The sequence below is a fragment of the Trachypithecus francoisi genome, unplaced genomic scaffold (assembly GCF_009764315.1).
Source record: "Trachypithecus francoisi isolate TF-2019V2 unplaced genomic scaffold, Tfra_2.0 Lachesis_group14, whole genome shotgun sequence".
Classification (NCBI taxonomy): Eukaryota; Metazoa; Chordata; class Mammalia; order Primates; family Cercopithecidae; genus Trachypithecus; species Trachypithecus francoisi.
The window spans coordinates 12547524-12560473 of NW_022681459.1; the positions used below are offsets into that span (position 1 = coordinate 12547524).

The following is a 12950-nucleotide window of genomic DNA, read 5'->3' on the forward strand; positions in this document are numbered from 1 at the left end:
CACTCCCGGGCCCAGGACATAAAAGCCGCTCCCGGCGGGCCTTGCGTGGTGCGAACTTCCTTGGCCCTTCCTCGTACGGGGGACCCGGGAACCTAGTCCGAGAACACCAGTGCGAACTTCCTGGGCCCCTGCTCCTGTGCGGACCTAGGAACCTCGCCCGAGAACGCCGGAGCCACTTCGTCGGCCTCCACCGCCGGAGACCGGTGAACCTCGCTCCCTCCTTCACATTGGCTTGTAAATAAAGTTTTTTTTGCCTTGCCTACTTGCCTTTTCTCTGGCATTTGCTCTGGGGGTCGCATTAAAGCAAATCAGCTACTTCTTAAGCACGGCCACGCTCTGGCCTCTCAGCAGTCAGCAGGTACAATCAGCAGGTCTGAGTGATTTTACACTGAGCAACTGGGCAGAAAAACCTGCTGTCACACTTTGCTATATTTACTTTTCAAATGCATTTTTTCTCAGGGTAGTTGGTAAAAGCCCCAAGGCAAGTCTGAAAGGATAGATTCACTTTCCTCAGCTAATCTCAACTCTTGAAATAGCGTGTGATGTCAAAGGAATGCCCCTGGGTTGAACTAGGATGGGTTCTTATGTGAGAAATGAACAACAAAGGCTCCAGTGTATGGAAGCCAATGACTTCCTTTTAATTACCAGCTATAATATGCTGGAAGATCATTTGGGGTTTTAGTCTAACATATTATTTATATGTAACCTTGGCCCTGAGTTCATGGTGAATATTCTAAAAGCATTCTGGCTTTGAGGAGAGTGAGAGATGATTCCATAGAGTGAAAAAAAAGAAAAACAGGAAAAATTCCTCTCCCTCCATTTAGGAGGATCTAAGACAATAACCCTTCAAGGTGACCAGAATTACACTCCCTTTCTTCCCTCCCTCCAGCCCTTTCTTCTTTCCTTCCTTCCTTTCTCCCTCCCTCCCTCTCTTCCTTCCTTTCTCCCTCCCTCCCTCCCTCTCTTCCTTCTTCTTCCTCCCTCCCTCCCTCTCTTCCTTCCTTCCTCCCTCCCTCCCTCCCTCTCTCCCTCCTCTCTTCCTTCCTTTCTCCTCCCTCCCTCTCTTCCTTCTTCCTTCCTCCCTCCCTCCCTCCCTCTCTTCCTCTCTTCCTTCCTTTCTCCCTCCCTCCCTCCCTCTCTTCCTTCCTTTCTCCCTCCCTCCCTCCCTCTCTCTCCTTCCTTTCTCCCTCCCTCCCTCCCTCTCTTCCTCCTTCTCCCTCCCTCCCTCCCTCTCTTCCTTCCTTCTCCCTCCCCTCCCTCCCTCTCTCTTCCTTTCTCCCTCCCTCCCTCCCCTCCCTTCTTCCTTTTCTTCTCCCTCCTCCCCCCCCCCTCTCTTCCTTCCTTTCTCCCCCTCCCTCCCTCTCTTCCTTCCTTTCTCCCTCCTCCTCCCTCCCTCTCTCTCTTCCTTCTTTCTCCCTCCCTCCCTCCCTCCCTCTCTTCCTTCCTTTCCTCCTCCCTCCCTCCCTCCCTCCTCTCTCCTTCCTTTCTCCTCCCTCCCTCCCTCTCTTCCTTCCTCCCTCCCTCCCTCCCTCTCTTCCTTCCTTTCTCCCTCCCTCTCTTCCTTTCTCCCTCCCTCTCTCCCTCCCTCTCTTCCCCCTCCTCTCTCCTCCCTCCCTCTCTCCCTCTCTCCCTCTCTCCTCCCCCTCCCTCCCTCTCTTCTTCTTTCTTTTCTCCTCTTCTTCTTCTTTTTGTCTGCCTTCATTCCTTCCAAATATCCTCCAAGGGGATAAAACTACTGATAAAAATAATGAAGTATATTACATCTTAGCTTTTGGTCTTAGCTTTTGGTTGCTTTGACAGGGATGGGAAGGAGGAAGGTCTGGCTTTTCTTTTCAAATTTTAAAAAATTCTAGAATTGATAGAATCGACAATCCTATAAACCCATACCAATTAAGATTTTCCTAGGCCCTAAGCTACTTCCTGGTAGTGACTGGCTCTTTAAGTATTTATTGTTGGCTGCTGCAGTGAACTCGCTTGTGACTTAGGAAAGTGCATTAACCCTTTTACCAGGGAGGCCTGCCCTTCATTTATAAATGATGTTTCCTAGGAATTAGAAATACCTAGACTACTTAATACTACCATGTGTTATGAACTTTAAAAAATGCTCACTGCCTTCCTAACTGTACTGCTTTCCTGGTTAAAAAAAAAAAAAAAAGGAACTTCCCATATGTATTTTATCTTTGTTCTTTGTCAAATTAAGCAAAAGTCTAGCTTAAACTCCTTGAAGTCATGGAGACTTTTAAATTCATAGTAAAAATAGAAAGTCTCAAATTTTTAAAAGAAAGACAAACTTAAAGCTAAAACTTGAGGGACAGGGTTATTTAAAAAGTCTACTTGTAGATCTATGGCTTAAAAATACATATTTTTGCATCCACAAGTAGCAATTTAATACTGTTTCCAAACTGGATACTGGAGAATATTCCTGTGAAGCTCGCAATTCTGTTGGATATCGCAGGTGTCCTGGGAAACGAATGCAAGTAGGTAAGCATGAAATATTGGGAGGAACAAATGGTTTTCAATTAGACTGTGAATTCCAGCATTTGGGGTAGAAGGAGCAAGGAGCAGGACATATCTGAGTGACTTGAAGGATAAACAGGAGAGAATGATTAAAATTAACTTGATATGATGTGTTGCAAAGAAGCAAAGATGCTGTTTTTAAGCCATCTCCCAAATAAGCCAAAAATACTTAGTATTGTATTTAACCACTGTTTTTAGTTTTTTAAATAATTGTTTTTAAAATACATTCTTCTGGGTAATCTTTCTCTCGATTAAAAGCTGAGTATCTTGTAGTCTAAATTGTTGAAAGTCCAGAAGTTTGAATTTCTGATATTTTTTAAATTCAGGAATGCATATCATTGATATTATCCACCAAATTAATTCAGGTGTTGACATTGACAGTCAACATAGCAGTTATTTAAGTAATCAGAAAGTATCCCTTTCAATGCTGCTTTGAAATTATCATTTAAAAAATTCATCACAACATGTTTAAAAATTAAGGCATTGTTTTCTTAGTTTCATTTATTCACATATGTCCTCATGGGTTTTTCTTTTGTTGTTGTTGTTTTTGGTTTTTGTTTTTTTGAGACAGAGTCTCCGTCTGTTGCCCAGGCTGGAATGCAGTGTCGCGATCTCGGCTCACTGCAACCTCTGCCTCCCAGGTTCAAGCAATTCTCCTGCTTCAGCCTCCCAAGTAGCTGGGATTACAGGCGCACCCACCGCACCCAGCTAATTTTGGTATTTTTAGTAGAGACAGGGTTTCACCATGTTGGTCAGGCTGGTCTCAAACTCCTGACCACAGGTGATCCGCCCACCTCAGCCTCCCAAAATGCTGGGATTACAAGTGTGAGCCACTGCGCCTGGCCTGTCCTCATGGTTTTTACCATTACCTTGTACTACCAGCACAATTTCTGTTTATTTTTCCTTCCATTTAAATGGTCCTGTTTAATTTAAACGTCTACCTTTGCCTTCTCTTAAGGAGTCATATCCGGGAAGTCATGGTTTTGATGTATTAGTTACTTTTTCTTAGCACACAATAAATGCGTAATGAATAAAATTTAAATGTTTGTTTCTCCACGAGGACCACTTTAATTTGGACATGATTCTCACATATCTACTCTTTCTAAATACAAGTTTGCTTAGAGGTTAAAATTAGTTTGTTTAATGCTCATCCATTGATCCGAGGTGTTTTGTGTCCTTGGTTGGGACTTACATCTTTTGAAATACATACACATTCATAAATTCATTTTTTTGGTTTTCTTTGTGAATTATAACTATTTTCACATGTAACCAAAATTAGAATATGTTAACTCTCCTAAAGAAATGTTTTCAACGTGCAGGATTTGTTGGTTGTTTTTTGTACCTACTCACTGTAAAACTCCAGCAGACTCTACTCACACTGAGCCTTTCAGCAGTTTAGTTCCTTTTCTTTCAGTCAGGAAAATGGTACCTTCCTTTTATAGAGACTTTTTTTCCAAAAAAAAAGAAATGACAAAATATTTTCATATTTAATGTTACATTTTTTCTACAGTGAGGCATAATATGGCTGTATGACTTGCTCAACATCACAGAAAATGGTGAACAGGGTGTAAGAAGTTAACTTACTCCTAATCTATTACTCCTCTATCTCCCATTTCATTGAAGAAAAATAACATAAAATTCATACCACGACTTAGCACTCACAGGACAAGACAATTTTTGTCAGTATTTCCTTTTAGGGTGACTCCTTCCTTCATAGATGTTAAATTCATTGACAAACTACAAGACAGTTTTTTTTTTGTCAGATAATAGCCCTTACTTTGAATGCTTCATAGATGTTAAATTTATTGACTACTACAACGTAAATAGAAGGCACACTTTGGTTCTCAGGAATTTCACTTATTGATTTGACTTTGCCTAAGATTATGATTACTGTAGATTTTTTCTCTATCTGCTCTTTTTAATCCAAGTAAATAAAAAGCCAAATCTTACTGACCTCTCAATACCCAAGCAAACTGAGTTTATACCAAGCAATAATTAATGTTTTCTACTCTGGTCAAATTACTTAACCTTTCAAAAGAGTTATCAAGTTTTCTTTTTTTAAAAAAAAATCAATATTTTGGAGGTATTTAAGAAAATTAATAACACACTTGGCATTAGGAAAGAATTTCGAGACCTAAAGTTTTTATAATAAGCAGATTCACTTAAACAGTATCTCTAAAAAGATCATTTCCAAAGTGTACATTGCTTTAAAATATTTATTTTTGAGAAAATGCTACCTAATATTTTCTCTAGGTTATTTAATCATATGCTAATTAAAACTTGTTTTTTTAAAATGGGAACTCTTTGAAGAATTGCTCCTTTAATAAATACATGGGAAGTATCTAAATGGCAGAAGAGTGTGGCTCATAAAATCCTCACGGACAAGATGGAGAAATATGGTCCAAACAATGTTTTGGTGGATCCACACGCAGTTGAATCCCATGCTCAAAGACTGTTAATCAATTGTGTTGTATGATGGGAGGTGTCTACTAGACTGTTACATAGTTCTTTCCTAAACAAATCCATGTTCATCATGTTATTAATGACTTGAATGAGAGGTTTTTTTTTTTTGAGACGGAGTCTTGCTCTGTCGCCCAGGCTGGAGTGCAGTGGCCAGATCTCAGCTCACTGCAAGCTCCGCCTCCCGGGTTCATTCTCCTGCCTCAGCCTCCCGAGTAGCTGGGACTACAGGCGCCCGCCACCTCGCCTGGCTAGTTTTTTTTTTTTTGTATTTTTTAGTAGAGACAGGGTTTCACCGTGTTAGCCAGGATGGTCTCGATCTCCTGACCTCGTGATCCGCCTGTCTCGGCCTCCCAAAGTGCTGGGATTACAGGCTTGAGCCACCGCGCCCGGCTGAGAGTATTTTTAATAAAATTCTCAATTTGCAGAAAGGTTAAGCTTGGAAGGTTAATAATGTAATTATTATTAATAATTTTTATTAATTATATTATTATTAATAATACATTATAATTAATGTATTATTGGGCAACAGAATCAATCTGGGAAGAATCACAGTAGTTATTTCCAAACTTGGGTTCAAGAAATCCAGTTGCATTACATTAGAGGATGAATGCCTTAACAGCCATAGGAAAAGCCTCAGAGAATTTAATTCATTTTTCATAAATAGGATGACAGTTTAGTTGCATATATGTACATGGCTGTATGTACACATATATACACACCCATATAATTCAAAAAGGAAGGTATTTCTTACACTTAGTTTTACAGAATAACAATGACATGTGCTTTTTTTTGAGACAGTCTCTGTCACCTAGACTGGAGAGAAGTAGTGCAGTCATAGTTCACTATAATCTCAAACTCCTGGGCTCAAGTGATCCTCCAGCCTCAGCCTCCTGAGTATCTGGGGCTCCAGGAATGCACCATCATATCCGGCTAATTTTTTTTGTTTTTTATTTTTTAGAGATGGATTCTTGCTCTGTTGCCTAGGCTGGTCTCAAATTCCTAGCCTCAGGCAGTCCTCCCACCTCAGCCTCCTGAGTAGCTAGGATTACAGGCATGAGCCAACATGCCCAGCACCACGTGCTTTCTTTGATGCCGAGTTTTTCATTATTTGTGAAATTGACACAGATGATGATGTAGAAGAATTTTAAGTAAGATGTGGGGTAGGGAGTGGCAGTAGAATACTTGAACTCATTGAACTTCAAAGATCGCTTTCGGTCTTTTAATCCTGTGAATTATTACACATCTCCAAATGAATGCAAAAGAATAGCACACATTTTATTTTTTAATCTGAGAAGTTTTTAAATTTAGTATTTTCCCAAAGCTTAAGTTCTGTTAATATGTTTAATCAATTTTGAACCATGTCTTAGAAGTGAGTTAGTTGAATAGGCTTCAAAATCGTTAAAGTATGCTTTATGATATAGCTGCAAAGGGGACCTTTTTTTGAACCTTTTCAATTTAATGACTGCATCAGTCCGTGTAATCCACATAAATTTATGCATAGTTTATTTTGCATTCCAGATGATCTCAACATAAGTGGCATCATAGCAGCCGTAGTAGTTGTGGCCTTAGTGATCTCCGTTTGTGGCCTTGGTGTGTGCTATGCTCAGAGGAAAGGCTACTTTTCAAGTAAGTGAATTTCACCCTTCTTTGGCAGATAACTTTCTATGGCTATGGAGTTTATTTATGAGATACTGTTTCTCCTAGGAAGTTTGTTTTTTTTTTCCAGACAGAGTCTTGCTCTGTTGCTTAGGCTGGAGTGCAGTGGTGGCAAAATCTCCACTCAATGCAACCTCCACCTCCCAGGTTCAGGTGATTCTCACATCTCAGCCTCCCAAATAGTTGGGATTACAAGCGTGCACCAACACACCCAGCTCATTTTTGTATTTTTAGTAGAGATGGAGTTTCGCTATGTTGGCTAGGCTGGTCTCGAACTCCTGGCCTCAAGTGATCTGCCCGCCTTGGCCTTCCAAAGTGCTGGGATCACAGTTGTGAGCTGTCACGCCTGGCCCTCTCCTAGGAAGTTCTAACAAACTCTGGAGAATATTGTTCATTTATTTTCTGCTGTAGAAAATGTTCAGGATGCCATGCAGGTGGCTTATGAAACACCTTGGCAAACCTAGGGAGAAAAGGCAAAACTGCCTAGTTGCAAATTCCAGAGAGTACCACAGAATATGCAAGAGATCCTTGGAGTGGTGCAGTGCAGTGAGACAGAGATATTCAATGTGAACAGATATTTATAGTATCTTTGCATGTTTTTAAGTTTTTTTTTTTTTTTTTTTTGAAAGAGTCTCACTCTGTCACCCAGGCTGGAATGCAGTGGTGCAGTCTCGGCTCACTGCAAGCTCCGTCTCCCGGGTTCACGCCATTCTTCTGCCTCAGCCTCCCAAGTAGCTGGGACTACAGGCGCCACCACCACGCCTGGCTAATTTTTGTATTTTTAGTAGAGATGGGGTTTCACCATGTTAGCCAGGATGGTGTTGATCTCCTGACCTCGTGATCCACCCGCCTCGGCCTCCCAAAGTGCTGGAAGTACAGGTGTGAGCCACCATGCCCGGCCAATATCTTTTTAAGTTAGGAATTGTATATCTCAAGATATAAGTTGATTTCAAATTTATAAAGAAATTTCATTGAAATAAATAAGTGAAATATTTCATCAGTGTAGAACAGTGAAGTGTTGAATGTTAAATTTAGGACAACTGTATTTAGAAGAGAATTGTTCAGCTGGGTGTGGTGGCTCACGCCTGTAATCCTACCACTTTGGGAGGCTGAGGCGGGTGGATCACTTGAGGTTAGGAGTTTGAGACCAGCCTGGCCAACATGATGAAACCCTGTCTCTACTAAAAATACAAGAATTAGCCAGGAATGGTGGCATGCACCTGTGGTCCCAGCTACTCGGGAGGCTGAAGCAAAGGAATCACTTGAACCTGGGAGGTGGAGGTTGTAGTGAGCCAAGATTGTGCCACTCCACTCCAGCCTGGGTGAAAAAGCAAGACTCCGTTGCAAAAGAAAAAAAAAGAGAGAGAGAATTGTTCAGTCAAAACTAGAAACCTATTGTATTTATGAGAACTACTTCTGTACACAGTTTTGAATTCTTCAAATTTAGACCTTTTGTAACTTCACACCTCCATTTGATGATGCAATAGGTTTGATGTAAATGGGTGAGATTTTAAAATGTTTTATTCTCTTAATGCATTTCTTCACTCTCGAATATTATTGGAGAGCTCAGAAGCTGCAGCACTCTATCAGGTCCACTGGCAATAGTGTATAAAATAAAATTTTTAATTGAATTACAAATTTATAGCATATACAAGTTCTAGACCCATTGTTTTACAGCAAACATTAATTTTGGAATTTAGATTTTTAAAACAATTTTTTTTTTTTTTTTTTTTTGGAGACAGGGTCTCACTCTGTCACCCATGCTGAGTGCAGTGGTGTGATCATGGCTCACTGCAGCCTTGACTTTCCAGGCTCAAGAGGTCCTTCCACCTCAACCTTCTCAAGTAGCTGGGACTACAGGCACATACCACCACGCCTGGCTAATTTTCTTTTATTTTTTGTGGAGACAGGTTCTTGCTCTATTGCTCAGGCTGGTATCGAACTCCTGGGATCAAGTAATCCTCCCACCCCAGCCTCCCAAAATGCTAGGATTACAGGTGTGAGCCACCACTCCTGGCCTTAAAAAAAGTATTTTGTGCCAAAATAAAACTTAAATATAAAATGTGTTCCTAATAATACCTACAATTAGGTATTATGTCTCATAAAATGTTTCTGTGGACATGGATTCCAAGAGATGCCCTATAATTAAGAATAACTGGGCTGAGTGTAGTGGCTCACACTTGCATTCCCAACACTTCGGGAGGCTGAGGCGGGAGGATCACTTGAGTCCAGGACTTCAAGACCAGCCTGGGCAACATAGGGAGACCCTTTCTTCACAAAAAATAAAAAATAAGCCAGGCATAGTTGCACACACCTTTAGTCCCAGCTACTCAGGAGGCTAAAGTAGGAGGATCGCTTAGCCCAGAAGGTCAAGGCTGCAGTGAGTTGTTATCTCACCACTGCACTCCAAGCTGGATAACAGAGCAAGACACTGACCAAACAAACAAAAAGAGCTGCTCTGTCAATTAATACTTGTTCAGTGCTTCAATGTAGTCCACTGCAATGTAACTTTATGAATTGAATCCAGCTGTGTCCCCCTGCTGGTCATCAGTGAAAGTACAAACAAATAAGATGACTCTTTCAAAACTCTTGTCATCTTTATACCCTAAAAGAATACCGGTCTGAGTTTTTTAACGAGGAGTTAGTAAACAAATTTTCCTAAAGTACTGAATTAATTAAAAGTTGACTTGAATATTAGGGGTTCGTTACCTAAGAATGTTACTGTCATTTTCATCTAGCAGAAAAATCTATCCAAGAGGACCATATTCTTGAACTTATGTTTAGGACAGAGGTTGGCAGACTAATACCTGTGGACCAAATCTGCCCTCCCCACCTATTTTTCTATGGCCTATGAACAAAAATGGCTTTACAGATGAACATTTACAATCTATTTGATGATAGGGACTACTGACTTTGAACCCCAATTAAAGAGAAATGTTATCTTCCCCAAAAGAATTCCATTTCTTTAACTAGTAGGCCTGCTTTTCAAGATTTTTATTATTATTATTATTATTATTATTATTATATTTTTTATTTTACCCTTAAAAATGTTTGGAGGATCGGGCGCGGTGGCTCACGCCTCTAATCACAGCACTTTGGAAGGCCGAGGCGGGCGGATCCTTTAGAGATCAGGAGTTCGAGACCAGCCATGGCCAACATGGAGAAACTCCCGTCTCTACTAAAAATTCGGCCGGGCGCGGTGGCTCAAGCCTGTAATCCCAGCACTTTGGGAGGCCGAGACGGGCGGATCACGAGGTCAGGAGATCGAGACCATCCTGGCTAATATGGTGAAACCCCGTCTCTACTAAAAAAATACAAAAAAAAAAAACTAGCCGGGCGCGTTGGCGGGCGCCTGTAGTCCCAGCTACTTGGGAGGCTGAGGCAGGAGAATGGCGGGAACCCGGGAGGCGGAGCTTGCAGTGAGCTGAGATCCGGCCACTGCACTCCAGCCTGGGCGACAGAGCGAGACTCCGTCTCAAAAAAAAAAAAAAAAAAAAAAAATGTTTGGAAATTTGTTTGCTCTCTCGTTATCTAAGTACCTACATAGTATCCTCTTGGCCCCAAAGCCTAAAATGGTTGCTGTATGGCTCTTTACCAAAAAAGGTTGCCAACTCTTAATTTAGAAGGTATAAACGTCAACAAGATTAAAATTAATAAAAATAAATTAAACCCAAACTCATTTTTATATGAATCTGCATCATACTATAATAACCCTTGCATTAATGATACATATTTTTTCTTTTGCAGAAGAAACCTCCTTCCAGTAAGTATACTTTCCTACAATGCATGTCTTTCCTCTATGTCAACTACTTTTCTATTAATCATCTGCTTAAAGTCAAAAGAGGGAAGTTGGGTTATTTGTGTTAAGTTTACTCTCCCAAGAAGTTACTCAAGTTTATCAAGAAATACATCTGTATTAGGCTGTTCAGCAAGCTTTAATAACTTGCTGATCTGTTGGATGTGGGCTGTGAGAGAAACAGAGAAATACCCGAGACGGGGTAATTTATTTTAAAAAGAGGTTTAATTGGCTCACGGTTCTGAAAGTTGTACAAGCCTGGCACCAACACTGCTTGGCTTTTGGGGAGGCCTCAGGAAGCTTTTACTCATGGCTGAAGGCGAAGCAGGAGCAGGTACGTCACATGGCAAAAGCAGGAGCAAGGTTGGGGAGGTGCCATATACTTTTAAACAACCAGATCTCAAGAAAACTCAGTCACTATTCTGAAGACAGCATCAAGGGGGTGGTACTAAACCACTCATGAGAAATCTGCCCCCCATGATCTCATCAGCTCCCACAAGCCCCACCTCCAACACTGGGTATTACAATTCAACATAAGATTTGGGTGAGGCAAATATCCAGACTCTATCAGCATCACACTTCACACTTCATACCTACTTGTAAATGATAGTACACAGAGAATGATGATTACCCAGACAAGAAAAATGGTCACTAATTTGATTTCATAAGCATATCTATAAACTAATTTAAAAAAACATATTCACTGTATTTTGCTAAATTGAAATTTTTCACATGAAATTTTAGTTAACAGTCATTTCTTATATTAATTGAATACCAATTTTGGCCGGGCGCAGTGGCTCAAGCCTGTAATCCCAGCACTTTGGGAGGCCGAGACGGGCGGATCACGAGGTCAGGAGATCGAGACCATCCTGGCTAACACGGTGAAACCCCGTCTCTACTAAAAATTACAAAAAACTAGCCGGGCGCGTTGGCGGGCGCCTGTAGTCCCAGCTACTCGGGAGGCTGAGGCAGGAGAATGGCGTAAAGCCGGGAGGCAGAGCTTGCAGTGAGCTGAGATCCGGCCACTGCACTCCAGCCTGGGCGACAGAGCGAGACTCCGTCTCAAAACAAACAAACAAAAAAAAAAAAAACAAAAAAAAAGAATACCAATTTTGCGCCTAACACTGTTCTAAGGACCGGGGATACAGCAGTGAACAAAACAGGCCAAAAACCCCACAAAACTGCCTTATGGAGCTTACATTCTAGTAGAGAAAGGCAGAAAATAAACAGATAATAGTATATAGTATATCAGATGGTGGTATTATGGAGAAAAATAAAACAAATAAGAGAATATAGAATACAAAGGGTAGGATGGAGATTGTAATTTCAAATACGGTGGTCGGGAAGGATCTCACTAATAAGGGATTTTTGAGAAAGGCCAGAAGACGGTGAGGAAGCAAGTTGTGCAAATAAGAATGAGAAGAGCGTTCAGGCAGAGGGGAGAGAGCAAACTGAAAGATCCTGAGGCCAGGCAAGCCTAGAGCATCTGAGGGATGTCAGCGGGACCAGGGTGACTGGAACAGAGTGAGAGAAACAGAGGAGATGAGTGTACACAAGTAGTGGGAGTCCCTTTTAGGTGGTTGTGAGGAGTCTGGCTTTGGTCTGAGTAAGATAGAAAGTCACTGGAGGGCATTAAGCAGAGGAGTGGCATCATCTTAATTTTTCAAAACTCACACTGGCTTCTCTGTTAAGAATAAACTATGAGATGACAAAAGGTGGAAGCAGGGAGATCAGTTAGCAAACTACCACACTCAGTGAGGCAAGAGAAAACGGCGGCTGGTACGAAAGCAGTAGTGTTGGAGATGCTGAGAAGTGACAGTGTTTTGGATATAATGTTTTAATAACTTGTTGATCTGTTGGATGTGGGCTGTGAGAGAAAGAGAGAAATCGAAGATGGCTTCAAGGTTATGAGAAGGATGGAATTACCATTTACGGAAGTGTGGAAGATTTTAAGAGGAGAGTTTGGGAGTGGTGATGGGGATAAGCGGAGAGGTTGGAGTGTTCGGAATTTTAATATTTGATATGCTTATCTGATTCCAAGTAGAGGTAATCAGTAAGTAACTGAATATTCAAAATCTAGAGTTTGGGGAAATAACTGGAAATAGAATTGTAGGAGTCATTGGTACATGAAATATGGATGAGCTCCCCAAAGCCCTGCAGTTTGTACTTATGACTGTCCTTCTTGCATGTATGGATGTGGCAGACCCAACTTTGGCTCCATAGGTGCAGAGAGAAGATGGATGACAAACTATCTGAGGCCATGGCAGTTGGGAGTGGAGAAGAGATACTGAAGCCATGGCTTCCGACAGTTTGTCATCTCCTAATTCCTTTGAAGAATCAGCTGCCGTTGACTTCCTGTTCCCAGATTTCTGGCTCAATCCTGGCCTCTCAGTCTCGTAAGATCCTAATACAAGTCTAGGTTGAAGTTCAAATTATCGAGAACTAGCAGTAACAAAGCCAATGAGTTCAGAAGGGCACAGTAGCCTGAAAGTGTTGCTACTTCCCACCCCTATCCTCC

General features: G+C 41.4%; 1 protein-coding gene across 1 annotated transcript in view; it reads left to right on the top strand.

Moving 5' to 3' along the window:
• The window catches only part of JAM2 (junctional adhesion molecule 2), an 80625-nt gene that overhangs the window by 61821 nt on the left and 5854 nt on the right, over positions 1-12950 (top strand). Inside the window, exons 6-8 of the mRNA XM_033232220.1 lie at positions 2382-2481; positions 6499-6606; positions 10384-10399. Coding sequence (XP_033088111.1) covers positions 2382-2481; positions 6499-6606; positions 10384-10399 — 224 coding nt within the window. The remainder of the gene's footprint in view (positions 1-2381; positions 2482-6498; positions 6607-10383; positions 10400-12950) is intronic.